General features: G+C 42.5%; 1 protein-coding gene across 1 annotated transcript; it reads left to right on the top strand.

Moving 5' to 3' along the window:
- Window positions 1–4599: 4599 nt before the first annotated feature.
- Window positions 4600–11833, top strand: LOC122560727 (acyl carrier protein, mitochondrial-like). Its single transcript, XM_043711708.1, has 5 exons — window positions 4600–4842; window positions 8632–8754; window positions 10013–10100; window positions 10839–10956; window positions 11668–11833. Exons 1-4 carry the CDS (start codon window positions 4615–4617, stop codon window positions 10928–10930), a joined length of 531 nt encoding a protein of 176 aa, XP_043567643.1. The 5' UTR covers window positions 4600–4614; the 3' UTR covers window positions 10931–10956; window positions 11668–11833.
- Window positions 11834–21877: the final 10044 nt, after the last annotated feature.

The following is a 21877-nucleotide window of genomic DNA, read 5'->3' on the forward strand; positions in this document are numbered from 1 at the left end:
GCCAGGGAATTCCTAGAGGCATGGCACTCATCCACAGATTCAATCAATAAGCACATTGACCTGGATCCAATATACCGACCACTGCAGCGGACAGCTGGAACTGACAACCGGAAGCGGCAGATTCAAACCACTACAAATGCTGGAGGAAAGATCACAGAAGCGCTTCACAGGAGGCTCCCAAGTACTGAGGATGTCACCTAGACGGGACGAAACGTCTGTAACACAAATTCCCAGCTCAGCGAACAGAACCACAAGAGCGCTACACAGCCAGGAGGGAGCAGTTGTAGTAATCAGTGTTGACCCGGAATCAATGAAGCCACGTGGTATCAGGTCAGACACAGACAAGGGGAAATCTGCTAATTACCATGAACCACACAATCCCACATGCTCCCCCCACATCAGCTCGTTAATCATTACGACTATGATGGAGTACTGCCACATCCAGTTGTGAATGGTAACAGGCAATTAACTAACTGGAAGAGGAAGCTCCACAACACCTTCATTCTCAAAAGCAGGGGAGCTCAGAACATCAGTGCAACAAAAAAGGCTGAAGCATTTTGCCATAATCTTCAGCATGTGCCAAGTGGATGATCCATGTTGGCCTCTTCCAGAGGTCTCCATCGTCAAAGATGCCTATCTTCTGCAAATGATATTAAGAAATGGCTGGAGACACTAAATACTGCAAAGGCTAACAGCATTTTTGCAAAGTATTGCAGATACGATCCTGAACTTAGCACACTCCTAACCAAGCTGTTTCAGTACGGTAACTACACTGACATCTACCTGACAATGTGGAATTTTACCCAGGTATGTCCATACACAAAAATCCAACCTGGATAACTACTGTCCCATTGGTCTGCTCTTGATCATTAATAAGATGATGGAAGGTGTTATCAATAGTGCTATCAAACAGCCCTTGCTTAACAATAATTTGCTAACTGACACTCCGAGCCACTCAGCTCCTGACCTCATTCTTACCTTGGTCAAAACAGCTGAATTCAAGAGATGAAGTGACAGTGATTACCCAAGGCCACATTTTACCAAGTAGGGCATCTCGGAGTTCTAGCAAAATGGGAGTCACAGAATCAGGAGTGGTGGAGGTGGTTGGGTGAGTCCCCTCTGGTTGGAATCAAACCTGGCACAATGAAAGATGGTTGGAGTTATTGGAGGTTAGTCGTTTCACTCCATGATATCTCTGCAGGAGTCCATCAGGGTAGTGTCAGTGGCTCAGTTGTCTTTAGCTACTTCATCAATGACCTTCCCTCCATCTCAAAGTCAAAAATGGTGATATTGGGCTAATAGCACAATGTTCAGCATGATTCTTGGTTCTTCAAATACTGAAATAGACATTGTCTAAATGAAGCAAGACCTAGACAATATCAAGGTTTTGACTGACAAGTGACAACATTCATGCCACATAAATGCCAGGGACTGGCCATTTCCACAAAAAATAATCTAACCATTGCCCCTTAACATTCAATGCATCATCATTACTGAATTCCTCATGACCAGCATCCTAAGGTTACCATTGATCAGAAACTGAATTGGACTAGCCATATAAATAAATGGCTACAAGACCGTATTAGAAGCTAGGAATCCTGCAGCATATAACTTACCTCCTGATTCCCCAATATAGAATTTTGTGATCACCATCTACAAGGCACAAGTCAAGAGTGTAATGGTAAACTCCCAACTGCCTAGATGCGCTCCAACAACACTCAAGAAATTTGATAGCATCTAGGAAAACACAGCTCACTAATTGGTACCACGTACACACCATTCATTCCCTCCACCACTGATGATTTAGTTGCAGTAGGATGTAGTGTCTACAAGATACATCGCAAAAATTCACCAAGGATCCTTAAGTTGTACTGTTTGAACTCATGACCACAATCATATAGAAGGACAAGGGAAAAATGCATGGGAACACCAACACCCAGCAGTTACATTCCAAACCACTCACTGTCCTAACTTAGAAATATATTGCTGTTTCTTCAATATTTGAAGGATCAAAATCCTGCAATTCCCTCCATGAAGGTATTGTGCATCGACCTAAACCAACTGGACTGTTGTGGTTCAAGAAGGCAACTCTCCACCACACTTCTCAAAAGGAATGGGCAATAAATGCTGTCCCAGCCAGTGGCACAACCCATGACTGCGGTAATTTATTTTTTGTGAGAGCAAAGTAATGGTTGAAAATTTCTCTAGTTTTTTTATGGTGTTGCTTGAAGGAAGAATGTTGGCAATAGAATACTGTGAAAACACTTTGAACTTTGAATAGTTTAATTAAATCAAGCAGGTTGAACTCTAGTTGTCTATTCAACTTTTCCTCAGACTACAAAGGCCAAGGACCATCTACTTTGCCTTGTGAAAGAAAAACTTACTTTTACATAATTAAAACAATGATCAATTGTTAATCAAAATGATTGTTCTCTCAATTAGTCCACAGCAAATTCATATAATTCATGAGGAAGAAAAATTCTTATTGGTCAAGATCTTTGGCAACTGTATTTCAAAGCTACCTGTTCCTTCAGAATATGACACTCACTGCATGTCTTTTCTCAAAAGTACTTCATATCAAAGTAGTCCCTGTAATCAAATCCTGTTATAGTATTCTTTCTTACCATTCTTTCTTACTATTATGGGTGGTTTATGGTCAACAATACAAGGTTGGTAACTAACTCTTAAATAAAATAAAGAACACTTTTTGATGGGGGATTTATTGTGCTGATGTGATTGTGAAATTAGGTGGGGGGGACGCTTGAAAAAAACAGTAGATCTTGCAAATGATGCATTTAGCCCAACTTGTCTCCTATACCGTAGAACATTGCTCCAGTATGACCAATATATTCATTTTCAAGTATTACTTTTTTAAACTGATTTTTCCTCCATGGAGTGTTGGTATAAAAGCAAGGGGGTGTTATGTTAACAAGCGGTGGTACCAGTGCTTCTTAAACTATATTGATATTATACATTGTATAAATAAGAAAACTTGGACTTTAATTAGTAAAGAGTTATTATTTTCTATACTTCGGTAATTCCAGTCAAGGTAACTTACCATTGGTCAAAGAGTTGGTGACAAGGTGACCAATTCTGGGTGAAAAGCTCTTTACCATGCGAGGATTATTGATGGGACTTAGGAATAGACTGGAGGAAAGGGTGTTCTCAAGATGATGCGAGCAGAGACTGTTACTGCAAGTACAGAACGCAGGCCAAAATGAGTCTCAGAAGGCTTGACCTGGGATGCCAGGTAGAAAGGAAAATTATGGGACAGTCCTGGACAATTCCTAGTTGGTGAAGGGCCCTCTCATTCAGCTTCTAACCCAGGCTGCTCTATAAAATGATGGTTGTACATGTTTCCTGTTGTATATTGCCCCCTATAAAGATGGTGGTGCACTGTAGCTTCCTGATGCACTTTACCCCCTAAAAAAAAGTGTTGGATGCATATGCTTTCTGCTGCTTCTCTGGATGCTCCAAACCACTTCCATCTCGTGGCCAATGGCAGGATTGCTGTTGAGCAAAAAGTTTAAAGTTAAAAATCGCACAGCACCAGATTATAGTCCAACAGATTTATTTGGAAGCACTAGCTTTCAGAGCGCTGCTCCTTCATCACAACCACCTGATGAAGGAACAGCGCTCCGAAAGCTAGTGCTTCCAAATAAACCTGTTGGACTATAACCTGGTGTTGTGATTTTTAACTTTGTACACCCCAGTCCAACGCCAGCACCTCCAAATCAAAAAGTTTATAAAATCCTTGGAAGAAACAAAAAGTAGGATATCTAATAACTTTTCATCAAAGAGGAATGTTGAGGTCAGAACAAAGTATTTGTTGTCTATTCCTAATTCTTCTTCAACTGAGTGGATGCTGAGAAAATTCAGGGTACTTTTAGAGTAATCCACATTGCTTTGCTTCTAGAATCACATGTAGACCAGAATCGATAAGAATGGTAGATTTGCTTGTCTAAAGGACATCCATGAATCATAATTTTTTTAACTACAATCAACGGTAGTTTCACGGCACCGTTACTGAGACTAGCTTTCAATTCCTGATTGTATTAACTTGAACCCCTGTCCCCAGAACATTAGGCTGGGTTTCTATATTACTACCTTACCCATCTTTATCATTGAAGAAGAGCTTTTCATTATAAACCAGAGTGTCACCCTGTAGATCTTCCCAAATGCAAGCAAGACAAGCAATCAACTAAGTTAAAATTAAAATCTGGAGTATCTATTTTGATCAACCTTAGCCAGAGGTTCTGGCTCAGACATAGGGACCCTTGGAGTCTGGAGTATCATGACCCATGCCTCCCCAGTGCAGTAACCTGGGTTGCACTACTATCTCCACAAAGGTAGGTAAGTTCCATAGTAGCTGCTGGATTGTGTGGTGCCGGAAAAACACAGCAGGTCAGGCAACATAAATAGTTGAAGAACTCAAAAAATCCGGGATAAGCCTTCAGTACTGGATGTGGGTGGAAGGGCAGCAGCACATAAAGGTGGGTGAGGGGGGCGGGGAAGCCAGCTGAGGGGAATAGGTGAAGACTGCACACCCTCCCTGGACAGCGCCACCTATGGCGGAAGGTGTAGAGCTCTGGGGCGGGTCAGGCCGGGCCGCGCATGGGTGTTGTTGCCCTTGTCACAGCCGCCGCGGTGCACGTTGGACACACAGTCCTTTCCAAGATGGCGCTGCGTGTCCTCTCTCGATGCGTCCGACGGTGGCCGCAACCTTGGAGCAGGTCAAGGGTAGGCCCGAGCGCCGGGGCCCAGCCTCTCGCTGGAACCGGCAGTAGCTACTCTCAACACGTTTGCAGCAGGCGGGCTGTTGGCGAGGCGCCCCGGGCTCAGGTAATTTGGAGTTTGGTGATTAGGCCGGACCCTGACTCCGAGAGGACACTGAGGCAGCGGGTGTAGCATAATCCCAAGTGCCAGCTGCGTCGGAGGAGATTGCGCTAAAAATCCTTCATCATTCGATGAAATTTGATTTCAGATAGAAAGTGCGGAATACAATGCTATAACTCCCAAATCGATTGGTGGAGTTTAGAGTTTTAGCCTTCGGGGAAAGTGCACTTGGGTTCCTCAGTATTCTTAATTGTCAGGGTCAAATCTTCAAACTGGGTAAGAAGATTTAAAATCAATGCATTTATTAAAAACTTCAGGACGTTTTGTAGTAACAAAAGTAGGAGCAGAATTGGCCATACGACTCCTCAAGCCTGCTCGATTATTCTGTTAAAACCGTGACTGAGCCTCTACATAGACTACACTTTCCTTGCTGATTCCCCAGATTTGTTGAATTGCTTAATTTTAAAATGCCGTTCATCTGTATCTGGAAAGTACTTAGGAGTATTTTCAGGACTCTGGGGTAGGTAATTTTAAATTTCACAATCCTCTGAGTGAAGAACTTTCTCATCTTTTAATCTGAAATTAAGTTTTCTGCCCTATTACCCCACATGTTCCATAACACATTTGAAGTGAAGTCTGCGATGTGGGGAAAGCGGGAACTAAATTATGTGTAGTTAAAAATCACCCAACACCAGGTTGTAGTCCAACAGGTCGGTTTGGAAGTATAAGCTTTCAGAGCACTGTTTCTTCAGCAAGTAGCAAGTTGGGCAGGATCATAGGACACAGAACTTTTAGTAAAAAAATCAAATTATCCTACAACAGATGCAAATAATTGAACAAAGCTAGATGGCTGTTAAGTCTTTAATCACTTAGAATGGGGATGCAGATTTTGCGTGATTAATTTGTAAATCCCAGAATTACTTTCAAGTCCCTGTCCAGAGATTACTTAAGGATTTATAACAACAAAGTGACATCTCAACTCAGACAGCACATTAAAGGTGTGAGGTTAAGGTTAAACACACAATCAGTCCATGTGACATTTTATAAATTCCTACTTTGAAAATAGGCTCAGTCTGACTCAAGGTTGGGGTTCAAACAGACTTGAACCTCACACCTTTAATGCGTTGTCTGAGCTGTCACTTTTTAAATAAAACCTTAAGTTATCTCAGGGCTGTAACTTGAAAGCAGTTCTAGGATTTACATATTAATGAATCGAAACCTACATTCCCATTCTAAGTGATTAAAGACTTAACAGCAATTTAGATTTGTTCAATACTTTGTGTCAGTTTTATGACACTTTGATCTTTTACTATAAGTTCTGTGTCCAATGATCCTGCCCCACGAGCTACCTGACGAAGGAGCAATGCTCTGAAAATTGTACTTCCAAATAAACCTTCTCCCATCTTCTTACCCCAACCCTGTCAAACTAGACCGTGTCATCACTTGGACTGCTACCACAAACAATCCATTGTCAGCCACTAATAGTTCCCATTAGCGGCTGTTGATTCTCTCAGGATGACCTTTACCCATTCCTTTGTCTTGAGTCGAAAAGTGTGACACTGGAAAAGGCACAGCAGGTCAGGCAGCATCCGAGGAACAGGAGAACATAAGCTCTTCATCAGGAATTTGGAGGAGGGAAGGGGGCTGACAGATACATAGAGATGTGGGGCTGGGAGTGGAAGGTAGGTGGGATGCTGATAGGTGGGTGCAGGTGGGAAGTGATTTGTGATCGGTCGGTGGGGAGGAAGATGGGCAATCTGCTTAACTGGTTTTCCCTGCATTTGGGCTCGATCTCGACCTATCGTTTACTCTTCTTCCCCCAACCCCAGTCCCCCACCAGCTTATAGGCCAACCTTCTTCCAAATGCATTAAATTCCAAAGAAAGGTCACTGGACCTGAAATATTCAGTCTGCTTTCTCTCCTTAGAAGCTACCAGGTTTGCTAAATTTTTCCTGCAATTTCAGATTTCCAGCTTCTGCAGTTATTTGGGTTTTTTTTGTTATCCCTCATCAATTGCTTAAGCTGTGGCTCTCGCCCAATAAATCGGTAACATTATAAGTGTCCATTTGCCATGTTCCTCCTGCAAAAAGGGGAAGTTACATGGAGGAGAAAGCTGGAGGAGCAGCAGTCCTGGTAATCTAAGGGCCATGTTAGCGGTGCCAGCAAGGTAGACAGCATCTGGCTCCTGGGCCCATCCACTCCAGATCAGCTGTTTCCTCCCTTCTTTCCTTCCTCTCTTTGGCATATTTCTTTATCTTCTTCGTCCTGTCAGCAGTGGAGAAGGTGACATTATGGAGGAGGGTGGCTGGAGCACCACTCTCGGTGAGGTGGCAGCCTGTCCTGGCAGCGGAGCCATGTTTGTAGTATTCCCAGAGCAGTGGACTCCAGCTGTTGTCAAGGCGATGGCAGCTACAGACCCAGGGGCTCCTGGTTGCGGGGCAAGTGTGGGTCCAGCACGAGATCAAGCATTGGTGGCCTTTTGGCGATGTGGGCTCAGCGACGAAGAGATGGTGCCTTGAGTGGCAACGCTGCCATTGGTGGGTCCAATGAAGGCAGTGGAGGGGTGGCAGCTCAGGTGTCGTATGTCAGCTAGCTCAGGACTCATGCCACAGGTGGCAAAGCGGAGATAGACTCTGCTATATCTTTTTATTCTTAAACTATTCAAAATAGTGCCAGATTGTGGCGACAATTGAAGTTTAGCATTGTATTTTACTGTGTTGTTCATTGTAGGCTACAAGTGACAGTAAATCATCATTCATTCATTCATTCATTTCTGAAGGATTATCTCAGAAAATCCTGTGGTCAGGGCCCACTAAATTGTTTTCTCAGACTTTTCCTCTGCCCATAACAGCTTTTTTTTTTATCTGTAAATTGTGTTGGGGAAGTTGTATAAGGAAGTTAGAGTTTGAACTAGTAGATGTTATTAAGTCGTACAGCACAGAAGCAAACCCTACAGACCATGCCGATTGTAATCACAAACTAAACTATTCCCACCTGCCTGTGCATATCCCTTATCCCTCCAAATCTTTCTTCTTCTTGTACTTATCAAGTACCTTTTAAATGGTATAAGTGTACTCATGTCCGACACTTCCTCTGGAAGTTCATCCCAGATACAAACCATCCTCAGTGTGGAAAAAGTTGCCTCTTATGTCTTTTTCAAATCTTTCTTCTCTCACCTTAAATATATGCCCCCTAGTCTTGAAATCCACCCACCATAGGGAAAGACACATGTCATTCATCTTACCTATATCTCATGATTTTAAAAAACCTCTAAGGTCACCTCTACGGGCCCCTACACTCCATTGGAAAAAAATCCTAGCCTGTGCAGCCTCTTCCCAATAACTCAAACATTCTGTTCTTGGCAACATCCTGGTAAATATTTTCTGAACACTCCAACTTGATAATATCCCTCCTGCAGCAGCGTGACCAGAACTAGACACACTCCTCCAGAAGAGGCCTCAACATGACTTCCCAATTCCTATATTCTAAAGGTCTGAGCAGTAAAGTTAGTTCATAATTGCTTATTTGTAGTTGGAATCTATTTGTAATAAAACAGTGATTCTTAAATTCAGAAACCTGGTCTATGTTTACCATCAAGTGCTTTGGGGAATTTTGTGTGTTTCTATTAAATCTTTAACTTTTATGACAACTCTAACAAGACTTGATTGAGCTACCCCAACGAGGCATAACACTACTGTATGTCAAAGCAATGGTGTTTTTGTTTGCCAGCATTAAGTCTTCAGGCCATGCAACTTGCACTTTAAATTAACCTGTTTCTTTCTTCTCCTTTTGCAGAGTTGTAGTCTGTTTCTACAGTCGTTGCGTCAGTATGGGGATCTGCCCCCTCTGACTTTTGGCAGCATCCAGGAACGTGTGCTGTACGTGTTAAAATTGTATGATAAAATTAATCCTGACAAGGTAAGGAAACAATGTCACTGACCTTTTATTGAATTTCTGAAATAAAAATGAGATCACTCTGAGAAAATGTGACCTCTTTGAAATGAAATTGCCGACACTTTCTTCGTTTACATTTTTAAAAAAAAGAGCAGCAAACTGCTTAAAATGTAAAACAGGTGAGGTGATGAGACGCAGACCCGGTTGCAGAGACTGAAGCAGAAGCGAGCAGCAGGACCACGAAAAATTACAATGTAGCCCTGAACTATCAGGCCAGTGTCAACAGCCACCTTTAGATGTTTCATTGTATACAGTTTGTGCAACATGATACGTTTCAAATTTGGTTATAGGTGTCATCTTTCTTATCTCAGGGCAAAGAGGAGTAACATATCAATACTGTGGGAATATTCTTGCAGTTTGGTATTTGTATTTTGCCTCCAGAGTAATCGGAGGTAATTTCCTCTAAGCTTTTATTACTGCTCTGACCCATTGTTTTACTAACATTAAAACACAACGACGTTTACAAATATAAATATGTAAAACCTTCCTGGCGTACCATCATGTCAGTTTGACAGTCCTTTTAGCTAATCTCAGCTTCTTCGTGAATATTCTAATAAATCCTCAGGTTTCCTTGAAGACCAAGAATGCAGGAAGTTCTGGATAACATTCAGGCATGAGCTGAGGATTGGAAAATAATATTCTCACTTCACAAGAGCCGGCAGCGATCACTTTAAACTAGAAAGAATCTAACCGTGTCCCATTGACATTCATCCAGGCAAGTGGGAAATATTCTATCAAAGGCCTGACTTTGGACTTTGGAGGGGTTGTAGGATAGTTATGAGGTGAGTTAGTTGCTGTTGAATAATGAGCTTCCTTCCAGCTCTTTTGAAGCCAAAATGTTTATGTGGCTGATCCATTGAGTTTCTGCTGCACACAGCCCTTAGAATGAGTTACAGGCTTAACAAATTGCTGAGCTATTTCAGAAGGTTCACACAGCTGTTAATGTGTGTACTGTCTGGTCAGGCAGTGAGAAGAACGAATTTTATCAGCACATCTACCAGGTAGCAAAGGGACAGTTGTAACAAATGTGGTCTCTGTCTTTTGAGCTACTTTTGAGGCAGGAAAACTCAGTTTTGCTCAGGGGTTACTGGAAACATCAGATTATCTGTTCACTGTTTTCAAAGGATCAAATTTGTTGTTTGGGCTTAATGTCTTGATTGCTTGTGGATTTTCTCTTGTATTTCTGAAACCTCCTATAGTTACAATATTTCCTTTCTTAAAGCTTCTACCAACCTCTCATTTTATGAAGGATTTGGGTTTGGATAGTTTGGATCAAGTAGAAATCATTATGGCCATGGAAGATGAATTTGGTAAGTGTGTGTGTGGTTGGTTGTAATGTGTCAATATATCTTGTTGTTTAATCCAACCACCTCAGAATCTTTGTATATTAAACTGTTCTTTTGATTCACTGAATCTTCTGTCTCCTTTGACTGAAGATGCTTGATTTGTAAGCAGGTGTCTATTCCACAGTCATTGATGTCCTCTTGCAAATCAAGTAGCTAATTGTCCATTGTGAGCCCTGACACATTCAGCCTATTCAATCCTATGGGCTTCAGACTGTCTAGTCTTATATGAGAACTCTACCAAAGATTGCATCGCATTCAGCTCCATTTTCAGATCCTTGTTTGATGAAATAGTTTTAGCCTACATGCAATAACATCTGGTTAACATTCAGACTTAACTTGCAGGTGCTAAGTAACATTTGAGCCACATAAATACCAGCCAGTAAATGACTATCTCCAGCAAGAGTATACTGAACCACTTCCCCTTAACAAGAACAACATTGTCAGTGATTCTACCAGCACATACATCTTTGGAGAACAACACTGGGTAGTAGTTCTTGACAGTTGTGTCACTGCAGGATAGTTGTGAGATCTCGATTAGAGGTGATTCAATCTGGTGATAAGTTATTCCGTATGGGAAGGTTGTTGAAAGGCTTTAAAAGGCTTGCTGTGTGCCCAATGTGGGAACGTGAAGAGTGTTAATATGTACATTAGCCATGTTGCTTGTCTTTAGGAGTCATTGATCTTCATTTTCTCTCTTTGAAGGATTTGAGATTCCAGATGTAGATGCAGAAAAGTTGATGACGCCTGATGAGATTGTAACTTATATCGCAGATAAGAAGGATGTATATGAATAATTTTTTTTCCTGGAGACGAAAAGAGGGTAAGAGTTTGTTAGATGAGTTCTTAAAAGGGAAAGCAAAGTGTGCATTTTCTAACTTGTGCTTTGTCACAAGTACATGCTCTCTGACAGGTGAAGGAGGATTGACTGGGACTGTTCTCCCACAGATAAAGCTCATGCACCAAATCATATTGTTGAGTCATGTGTCTGAGGAATATTGTTTGCATTAATATTTGAGTGGTGGAGGAATTGGTGCTTTGAAATTTCTTGGGGCTTCAATTAGTCCTCAGGATAGAGGTTGGAACATACACATCCCAACCACGAAAAAGGAGCTTGATCTCTGAATCATTCAGCACACTGGCACCACAATTGGCCCTTTAGTTATGGTATGGACAGGTGTTGGGATGACAGTAATAAATCACCTACACACTTCTCTCAGTTCATCACTGATGATGAAATAAAAAGTTTCCCTTATCTCCCTCAGCAAGGAGACTAGTACATCTTGAGAGACTTGACTGGATCCCATTGCCTTTTCCAAACCAGAACCCCCAAACCTTTGCAGTCTAAAGGACTGTCCCCTCTTTAGAGATCAGCTAAATTCAACATAACCTAAAGTTCAAACCTAGCATTGAAAGAAGGTTACTTTACCCTATTAAATACTGACTTCATAGTTGATCCGTGATTTCCAGAAATGTTTTGGAAATGTTTTTAAAAAACTAAATTAAATTCTAAAACCTGTTTTTGGCTTTGCAGGTACTTGCTGCTGGGAGCTTACTCAATGTGTGAGGGATCACAAGCACTTCTTGATGCATAAGTGCTGGTCTATGGTTTTTGTTGTCTGATTATGTTTGTTCTGCCAGTGATATTTCAAGTTCTTGAACACTTGATTTCAGGAATTAATAAATTACTCTTGAACCTGGATCTGTGTGCGCGCTGTTTATTCACCTGATACTCTACCTCTACACGAATTCTAGACTGATGAGCTTCAGTGGATGGATATTTTTGTTCCTTGTTATGAACTGGAGTCCACTCAGCTCTTTTGAGTCCATTCCACCATCCAATGACAGTGTGACTCATCCCTGTCCTAACTCCATTTACCAGCTTTGGCTGGTGAAAGTCTGATCTTGGATTTTAAAAATGGTTAATTCAGCTAGCATTCATGTTTATTAATTGAGGTGTGATCTGCCATCTTTTGCTGGAGACAGTTCTGTATTTTAATCACTGAATGAAAAAGTGTTTCTGAACTTCTTTCCTAAATAGTTTGGCTCTTGTCACCCACTAAAAGATGGATTTTTCTGTTTAGCTGCTTAATCATTTCCTTTAAAAGTTATGTAAAAATTTCCACCCAATCACCCTCCGCCTTCCATATTCCAGGGAAAAGAAGTTGCTTCTGTTGCTTTGTACTGGTAAAAGTTGCACTGGTAGCAGGTAACATCCTGATCATCCATGATTTAGGTGAATGGCAGAACAGGCTTGAGGAACTGAATTGACTTGGTTTTTCCTGTTCCTTAGATGTCGCTGGTCTGTATCAAAACAGCTGGTAGAGGCAAGTTGAAACTCTAGCTTAATTTCAGTCTGTTTGATATTTTTCTTAGACAAATGAGTTTAAATTTGATTTCACTGCTGTACTGTTATGTTCCTGGTATAAGGTGAATATTAATTATTGGGCTATTTACATTCATTTTGTCAATTAGGTGATAGAGCTGTGCAACACATTGTATTTATGTAGCGCCTTTTAATGTAGTTTAAATAGTCCCAAAGTGCTTCACATAAACATTGATCAAATAAAAATTGGCACTGAGTCATTGAAGGAGGCATTGGTATAGATCTAATTAAAATAGAATCAAATAGGATGAGTAATACCGACATTCAACCCAACTAGTCCATGTCAGTATTTGTGCTCTGCTCAAGTTTCCATTCATGTTTTTATCTCCTCTAAATGGATCATCATAATCCTCTATTCCCTTCTCTATCATATGCTTGTTTTATTTCCCCTTAAATGCATAAATGTGATTGCTTTAACCATTCTCCATGGTAATAAATTCCGTATTCTTACAGCTTTGGGTAATCCATGCAAGATTCTGTAAATCTGTTTTTTAAATTAGAATCAGTCTGACAGTCTCGCAAAGGGCACCTCACACTTTCAGTGCATTATCCGGACCAACGTGACACCAATTGTTAAAATTCACTTGAGAATGTAACTTTTTTTAAAAAGTTGTGTGATTTACATAAGAAAGAACTGAAACCAACACGTTCATTTTAAAAGATGAGAGACTTAACAAACAATCCAGGTCTTTTTCAATATATAATTTCAGTTACATCACACTGTAAACTTTTGTTATAAATTCTGTGTCTTATGATCTTCTACTCCGCACCACCTGAAGAAGGAGCAGCATTCCGAAAGCTAGTGCTTCCAGATAAACCTGTTGGACTATAACCTTATGGTGTGTGATTTTTAGCTCTAGGTAAAGTTCCTTCTGAATCCCTTGTTGGATTTCTTGGTGACAGCCTTATAGTGATGGTTTCTGGTCATGCCCTTCCCATTTCTACATAATCTCCAACCAATCTATCATTGTTTTAAAGACCCATATTAAATTTGCCTTTGGCCTTTTCTCAAGACAGAGACCAGGCTGTCAATTCTTTCCTGATGTACAATCCCCATGTTTTTGGTATAACTCTTGTAAATCTCTGCAAACTCCTAGAGCCTCTTAATTCTGTTGTGTTTTATTTTGTACCTTTTTCAAATTCCTCTTCTTTTGTGTGATATGGAGATCAGAACTAGGTTCCGTTCCGAGTTTGGCTTTGGGACATTAAAGATCTGGTGTCCCTAGTCCAGCCTCCCTTAACTATGATTTGGAGGTGCTGGTGTTGGACGAGGGTGTACAACGTTAAAAATCACACAACTCCAGGTTATTGTCCAACAGGTTTACAGTATTAGGAAGCACTAGCTTTCGGAGCTCCTTCATCTAGTGGTTGTGAAGTATAAGATCGTAAGACAGAATTTACAGTGTGATGTAACTGAAATGATATATTGAAAAAGACCTGAATTGTTTAAGTCTCTCATCTTTTTAGAATGAACGTGTCAGTTTCAGTTTTTTCATACGTAAATCCCAGAACATTTAAGATGTGAGCTGCCCTGTGTGAGACTGTCTGTGCCCCAATGTTCAGACTGATTCTAATTTAAAAAATGGATTTACAGAATCTTGCATGGATTCATGCAGTTCTTTGAGCAAAGTAAAATGTAATTCTGCAAGTACAAATTCAGCCCACAAACTTGTGTATGTGTGCATGTGGGTGAGTGTCTGTGAGTGTGTGTGTGAGAGTGTAAAGGGGTACAAGTCTTTGAGAGAGTGTATGTGTGAGGGAGGGTCTACATGAGTAAGTGAGGACTGCAGATGCTGGAGATCAGAACTGCTGTGCTTTTCCAGCAACACATTTTCAGGGTCTACGTGAGTGAATGGGTCTGTAGGAGTGTGTGTGTGTGTGTGTATAGTGCAATGGGGTCACCTGTAGTGACATGAACCCAAGGTCCCAGTTGAGGTCATCCCTATGGGTACCAAACTTAGCTATCAGCCTCTGCTCGGCCACTTTTCGTTGTTGCCTGTCCTGAAGTCCGCCTTAGAGGACAGTCACCCGTAGGTCCAAGGTCAAATGTCCTGGACTGCTGAAGTGTTCTCCAACTGGGAGGGAACACTCCTGTCTGTTGATGTTGTAAGGTATCCGTTCATCCGTTGGCGTAGCCTCTGCTCGGTCTCTCCAATGTACCATGCCTTGGCATCCTCGTCTGCAGCGTATGAGACAACATTGGCTGAGTTGCGCGAGTACCTGTCATGTGCATGGTGGGAGATGTCCGTACGCATAATGGTGGTATGCATGTTGATACTGATATCTTGCAGCATCCACCATGATGTCAGTTTTGTTTGCTAATGCTAATGTATGGTGTTAGCCTGAAAGCTGGGCAGTTTGCTACGAGCAATGATCTGTTTGAGGTTTGCTGGTTGGTTAAAGGTGAGAAGTGGAGGTGTAGGGAAGGTCTTGGCAAGGTGCTCACCCTCATTGATAATGTGTTGCAGGCTGCGAAGAACGTGGCATAGTTTTTTGGCTCCTGAGAACTACTGGACAATGAAGGGTACCCTGTCAGTTGCAGCTTGTGTCTGTCTCCTGAGGAGGTCATTATGGTTTCTCGCTGTGGCACGTTGAAACTGGCGGTCAATGAGCATCGTACCCAGTTCTTGATGAGAGCATCCTTGAGTACTTCCAGGTGTCCGTCACGTTCCTCCTCATCTGAAGTGAATTCAATTTATTGTCGTGTACCGAGACATAGTCTTGTGAGCAATACAGGCAGATCACATAGTTAAGTAGCATGGATGAGTAAATAATTGGTAAACAGCGGCAAAAACACAGGTATAGGTGAATGTTAAGAGTTTGAGTCCATTCGGTATTCTAACAACAGTAGGGTAGAAACGGCTATGAAACTAGCTGGTGTGTGTTCAGGCTTCTGCACCTTTTCCCTGATGTGAGAGGTTGTAGAAAAACATTGCCCGGGTGGGATAGATCTTTGAGAATGCTGGAGTCCTTTCCTTTACAGTGGGTCTGGTAGATGGATTCTATAGATGGGAGGTTGCCTTTGTGATTGTCTGGGCTGAGTTCACCACTCTTTGTAACTGTCTTCAATCTTGAATGGTACAGTTGCCATACCAGGTAGTGATGCGTCCAGACAGAATGCTCTCGTTGGCTCACCTATAAAAGTTGGCTGGGGTATTCGCCATCATGCCAAATTTCCTCAGTTGCTTGAGGAAGAAGAGACATTTTTGGGCCTTTGTAACCAGCATGTCCAAATGAAGAGTCTAAGAAAGCTTGTTACTGATGACCACTCCCAGGAGCTTGACACTCTCCATTCGTTCCATCTCTGTACTGTTAATGTGTAGGGGGGGGCATGAGTAACATCCCGCTGAAAGTCAATAATGGGTTCCTTGGTTTTGGTGGCATTGAGAGTTAGGTTGTTCTCAGTGCACCATTTTTTCAGGTCTTCCACCTCCTGTCTGTAGTCTGTTTCATTGCCATCTGAGATTCGACTGACTGTGGTGGTGTCATCAGTGAACTTGTAAATGGCATTAGTCTGGTATTTGGTGATGCAGTCATGGGTATGCAGTGAGTACAGTAGGGGCTGAGTACTGGGGGGCTTCAGTGTTGGGTGTTGGTGAGGATGAAATATTGTCTCCAATCTTCACTGATAGTTTCCTGATCCACAGGCCACAAAGGATCCAGTTGCAGAGAGTGGGGCTTAGTCCAAGATCACTAAGTTTAGAATAGATCCTGTGTATGCATAGGACTTGTCCATAGGGGATGGCTGTTTTAATATGGTTCAAGTGGAAGCTGTAGAAGTGTAGCATCGTGGGGTTATCCGTGGGATTGTGGCAACAATGCAAAATGGCAAAGTAGAGGCTGATAGCCAAGTTCGGTACCCATGGGGATGGCCTCAACTGGGACCTTGGGTTCATGTCACACTACAGGTGACCCCATTGCACTATACACACACACACACAGATGGACACAGACACGTGGACACTCCTACAAACATGCACACTCTCCTACTGATCCATACATTCATGCAGTCTCTCATGCTCACATGTGCACCACTCACAGATTTATACCCTTTTACACACACACATACACACTCTCTCACAGACACTCCTAAATCCTGCCCCTGCCCCCAACCCACCCACCCACACAAGTTTTGTGGGCTGAATTTGTACTTGCAGAATTACATTTTACATAGCTCAAAAACTGCATGAATCCATGTAAGATTCTGTAAATCCATTTTGTAGATTAAAATCAGGCTGACCATTATGGCACAGACAGTCTGACACAGGGCACCTCACATCTTCAAAGCATTATCTGGGCCGACATGACACCAATTGTTAAAGTTTTGGGTGGCACAGTGGCTCAGTGGTTAGCACTACTGCCTCACAGCACTAGGGACCCGGGTTCGATTCCAGCCTCTGGCGACTGTCTGCGTGGAGTTTGCACATTCTCCCTGTGTCTGTGTGGGTGCAGGTCAGGTGAATTGGCTATGCTAAATTGCCCATAGTGTTAGGTGTATTAGTAGGGAGTTGGGGAATGGGTCTACGTGGGTTACTCTGCGGAGGGTCGGTGTGGACTTGTTGGTCCGAAGAGCCTGTTTCTGCACTCTTAGGGAATCTAATCTTGAGAATGTAACTTTTAAATGTTCTGCAATTTACATGAAAGAACTGAAAACAACATGTTCATTCTAAAAGATGAGAGACTTAACAAACAATCCAGGTCTTTTTCAATATATAATTTCAGTTACATCACGCTAAGAATTTATAGCAAAAGTTGTCTTATGATCTTTTACTCCACAACCACCTGATGAAGGAGCAGCGTTCTGAAAGCTAGTGCTTCCAAATAAACCTGTTGGACTATAACCTGGTGTTGTGATTTTTTTTTTCCGCCCTTAACTGCTCAGTATAGATGTTTGAAAGTGATCTTTGGAGAATACCAATAGCACAATCAATCTCAGGAAGAGCAAGCAAAATGAGCTAGAAATACAGCTGTAACTTGTAATCAGGAATGGTTTATGCTGTGAGCTTAATTAGAAAGTGATGTGCAGCCGACGTGCGCCTGTCCGCAGAGGGCAGTGAGTCGGACTTTTATCTTGAGTTCAGTATGAGGCGTGCCTTCGAGTTCCTGAAAAACTTGGAGGGCGCTTGAGGAAAGGAAATGTCTCCGAATTCCTTTTCGCCGCCTTATGGCGTATTTTCGAATAAATATACAGCACTTCACGGCACGCTAAATCCCTCGAATAGGCAATCAATTATCCGTATATGTTCCTTTTTAAATAAAACCTATAGTGGGACCAACTGGACAGCTTTCAGTTAGTACAGGGACGATAAGCCCAACCTTTAAGGATGTTTCCTCTAGACTTGTTTTTTTTCTCTCGCCTCCCACCTCTATCTCTGCCAGCACACTGTCTTTTCCTGCTCTCGTTTCCTTCCCCTCTTGGTCTGCGTTCTCTTTCTTGTGCAGTTTTCTCCCCAATCAGTCCTTTTTCCTCCCCACAACCCTCCTCCCCCAGCTTGGTCATGCGGACCTCTCCTCTGACCACTCACAGACGGAAATCCTTTCAGGCTGCCTCCCAAGCACAAGCGCTGAGATATCGGCAGCGCCGAGCCATCTTCCTGCCGCTCTGACCCTCGCTTCAATAAATGCAGCTCCCAGTCCGGCCACCGCTAGCTCCGCTCTCCCGGAATCTCGGCTTCTTGCGCTCCAGTCACGGGATAGCACCGGACCATGTTGGCCCGGGCGGTCTGGCTGCTGCTGATGCTGCTTCTCACCAGCTCAGGTAACCCCAGCACTCACTCGCTCCGACACCGTTATACAGCCGTTGATTTAGGAAAAAGGGAAGTCTGCTTTATATCGCATTAGTTTGCAATGTATTTATTGTATCAAATTCTATTCTGCTACATTGCAGTGTATTGCAATTCATGCATTTTGCGTTTGTGGGTGGGAGGAGGGGGATCGTATTAACCCTACAAATCATAGTACTTAGAAATTGCTGGTCCCCTGTGTTGTGTGAGAGGGAGGAGAGTTCTAACACTAACTGTAACAGGGCTTTCTAACACTGACCACGTGTGTAACGGGGTTTTCTGCCTTGACCTGTGTGTAATAGGACAATTGTACTGCCGAATACGGACGACACAATCCTGTCTAAGGTCATCGCCAACCTGGTCAGGTCTGATCTGGGATCGGTGAGTCACCCTGATCAAACTTGTCCTATACCAGGCGGGATGATGTCTGAGAACCTCATGGATACAATTGCCTTGGTGCATGACGGGGTTAAGGGGGGCAGCCTTGGACAGGATATAGCACATTTACCAGTGGGACTAACTGTCCAAAATTGGCTCTGAGGAGAGAATCCGACTGCTCTACAGTAACACACATACAGGAGTTCTGATGAAGGGTCACCAGACCCGAAAGTTAATTCTGATTTCTCTTTACAGATGCTGCCAGATCTGCTGAGCTTTTCCAGCAGCTCCTGTTTTTGTTTCTTATTTATAGCACGCGGGGTTCTTTTGGTTTTTGGTTGCTCTACGCCAACATTGTTAGTGCAGTCTCAATCTATGGCTGGGAATCAGAAAGTCTCCTGATCACTCCTGACTCAGGGAGGGCTGCCCATTCTCTCCTGCCTTATTTTTGTGTTGTACAGAGCTTTTTGCTGAGTCCATCAGGAAGGATGCGAGCCTGAAAGGGATGATTATTCCAGGCAGCGGAGGCCTGTTGGTCAAAGCCTCCCTGTACGTGGATAATGTCACTGCTTTCTGCTCGGATCTGCTGTCAGTGCACAGACTTGTGAGCATCTATGATCAGTTTGAACTGGCTTGGGAGCCAAGGTAAATTGAAGCCATATTGTTTGGGAACTGAGCTGACTGAGCCTTTATCCCCTTCACCGTCGGGGCAGATTACCTGGGAATATGGTTCAGAGGGACTGGGGTATGACTGAAAATCTTGGGAGGAGTGTATCACCAAGGTGAGAAGCGGCTGGGGGTGGAGGGCGGGGAGACTGTCACACATCTCCTCCTGGAATGTGCCTTTGCTAAGGAAGTCTGGAGAGAGATGCAGTGGATTTTGTCAAGCAGCTCTGTAACACAGGATACTGTGCTGTACGGTCTGTTGCCCAAGATGCACACTGACACAAACATTGACTGTGCTTGGAGAACCATCAACTTAGTGAAAAATGCTCTTTGGTCTGCCCGAAACTTGTTGGTCTTCCAGAACAGGAATTGACCCTGACCAAATGTTGCAGACTGGCACGTTCTAAGGTATAGGACTATGTGCTGTGAGATGCATTAAAGTGTGGGGGCAGCTGCTGCCAAGGTTCAGTGGGGAAAGCCCACTGTCTGAGGTCTTTTTGCTGAAGTTAAATGGCACTTCAGTTATTGGACCTTCCCAGTGCCTCACATGCAGGTAAATGTAGTCTGGTTCAAGTAAGGGATGTCTTTGGTTTGTGTGGATAGAGTCAAACTCCAATGTTTGTTTGTTTCCTTGATATGCTACCGTACGGAACGGAACTGTTTGTGACTGTGTCTGAAGAAGTGTGCATAACAGGGCCCTCAGCCTGGAACTCTGTGCTCGCAGTGGGGCCTTCTGTCTAGCGGTGTGTATGTAATGGATTTCTATCTTGCACTGACTATTATTAACAGGCCTGACTGTCATGCACTGATTATGTCTACATAACAGGGTTAACTGTTGAGCACTGACTGTGTATGTGACAGGTCTGAATATTCCAGCTCTTTCTGTCCTGACACAGATTAAATTGTGGGTATGTTTAGTACAAGATAGAGAATGTATATAAAAGGTGATAACAGGTCTTAGTGGAGTATTTCATAGATGAGTAGGAGAGTTGTCTTTTATGTCCTGGGTTGATATATTTAATCTTTGAGCAATGTCACTAAAACGGATCATCTGACCATTATCAAATTGTTCTTGATTTGGAGATGCCAGTATTGGACTGGGGTGTACAAAATTAAAAATCACACAACACCAGGTTATAGTCCAACAGGTTTAATTAGAAGCACACTAGCTTTCAGAGCATCGCTCCTTCATCAGGTGGTAGTGGAGGGCTCAATCCTAACACACAGAATTTAAAGCAAAAATTTACAGTGTGATGTAACTGAAAAATTGATTGTTAAGCCTTTCATCTGTTAGAATATAATGACAGTTTCACTTATTTCATGTGTAAATCACAAAAACTTTTTTAAAAAAAGTTGCATTCTCAGGTTAGCTGTTAACAATGGTGGTAGCTAGACAATGTGTTGAAGGTTTTAGCCCCCTGTGTTCTCTGTCTATGCCATGATGTTTAGATTAATTTTCAAATTGTTCTTGTTTGAAATCTAGGAGTGTGCAAATTGGCTGCCCCTTCACAACATGACTGCATTTCAAAGGCATTCCATTAGCCTGCACTGATGTTGTGAAAGGTCTTATGGAAGTAACAGACTGTATTCTTTCTTTGTGCCCAGGGGTTAGATGCTTTGTTTTGTAGAGCCTCTGATCCTCTCAGACTAGGACCGTGGCTCAGTGGTAGATGAAGTATAAAAGGGCAGATGGTGGATGAATGGTAACATGGCAAGAGCTGATGCCTATGGGAAGTGATAATAGGAGAAATTCGTAAATAAAGACATAAGAACTTGTACCATTATAGCACTTTTAACATGGCAGAAGATAGTTGCACAATGGTGATATCACTTGACTAGTAATCTAGGGGCTCAGGGTTCACACCTGACCATGATTGAGTTTTGAATTCGATGAACAAAATTTGGAATTGAAAGCTAGTCAGTAAGTATAAAATTGTTATCGATGAGTGTCATAAAAATCCAGATGATTCATTAATACTCTTTGGGGAAGGAAATCTACCTATTTTGACCACATGAATGACTAACTCATCACTGCCTTGAAAATGATCCAACAAACCACTCCGTTCAAGGACAATCAGGGATGAACAACAAATGTTGGCCTTGCCAGTGACACAAACACACATTACATGAAGGAATTAATTAACTTTGTAAGTGTACCAGGCATATGACTGGAGCATTAGCAAACAAAACTGACATTGGACTAAATGGAGACATAGTGGGATAGATTTCCAACAGCTTGGTCTAAGAAGTAGGATTTAGCTTGTTGAGAAAAGGAAGAGAAAGAGGCCAAGAAGTTTGGGGAGGAGATTGTAGGGCTCAGGACCTTGATTGACCACCAGTGGTTAAACTCAAGGATGCTCAAGAGGAGAAATGCTAGTATCTCAGAGGCCTGTAGGGCTGGAGGAGGTTACAGTTACAGTGAGGTCCTCAAGGTCCTGAATTTTATTGATCAAGAATTCAAACATCTGAACTAAGACAAGTTACTAATCAGGAGCCTATGTCCTACAGGATTTCTGCCCGCTTCAATGCGG

The sequence above is a fragment of the Chiloscyllium plagiosum genome, chromosome 21 (assembly GCF_004010195.1).
Source record: "Chiloscyllium plagiosum isolate BGI_BamShark_2017 chromosome 21, ASM401019v2, whole genome shotgun sequence".
Classification (NCBI taxonomy): domain Eukaryota; kingdom Metazoa; phylum Chordata; class Chondrichthyes; order Orectolobiformes; family Hemiscylliidae; genus Chiloscyllium; species Chiloscyllium plagiosum.

Excerpts from the sequence above, each read along its gene's own strand:
- LOC122560727 (XM_043711708.1), top strand. The coding sequence starts at position 4,615 with ATGGGTGTTGTTGCCCTTGTCACAGCCGCCGCGGTGCACGTTGGACAC. Across the intron at positions 4,843-8,631 it reads GCGAGGCGCCCCGGGCTCAG|AGTTGTAGTCTGTTTCTACA; the intron begins GTAATTTGGAGT and ends CTCCTTTTGCAG. Across the intron at positions 8,755-10,012 it reads ATAAAATTAATCCTGACAAG|CTTCTACCAACCTCTCATTT; the intron begins GTAAGGAAACAA and ends CCTTTCTTAAAG.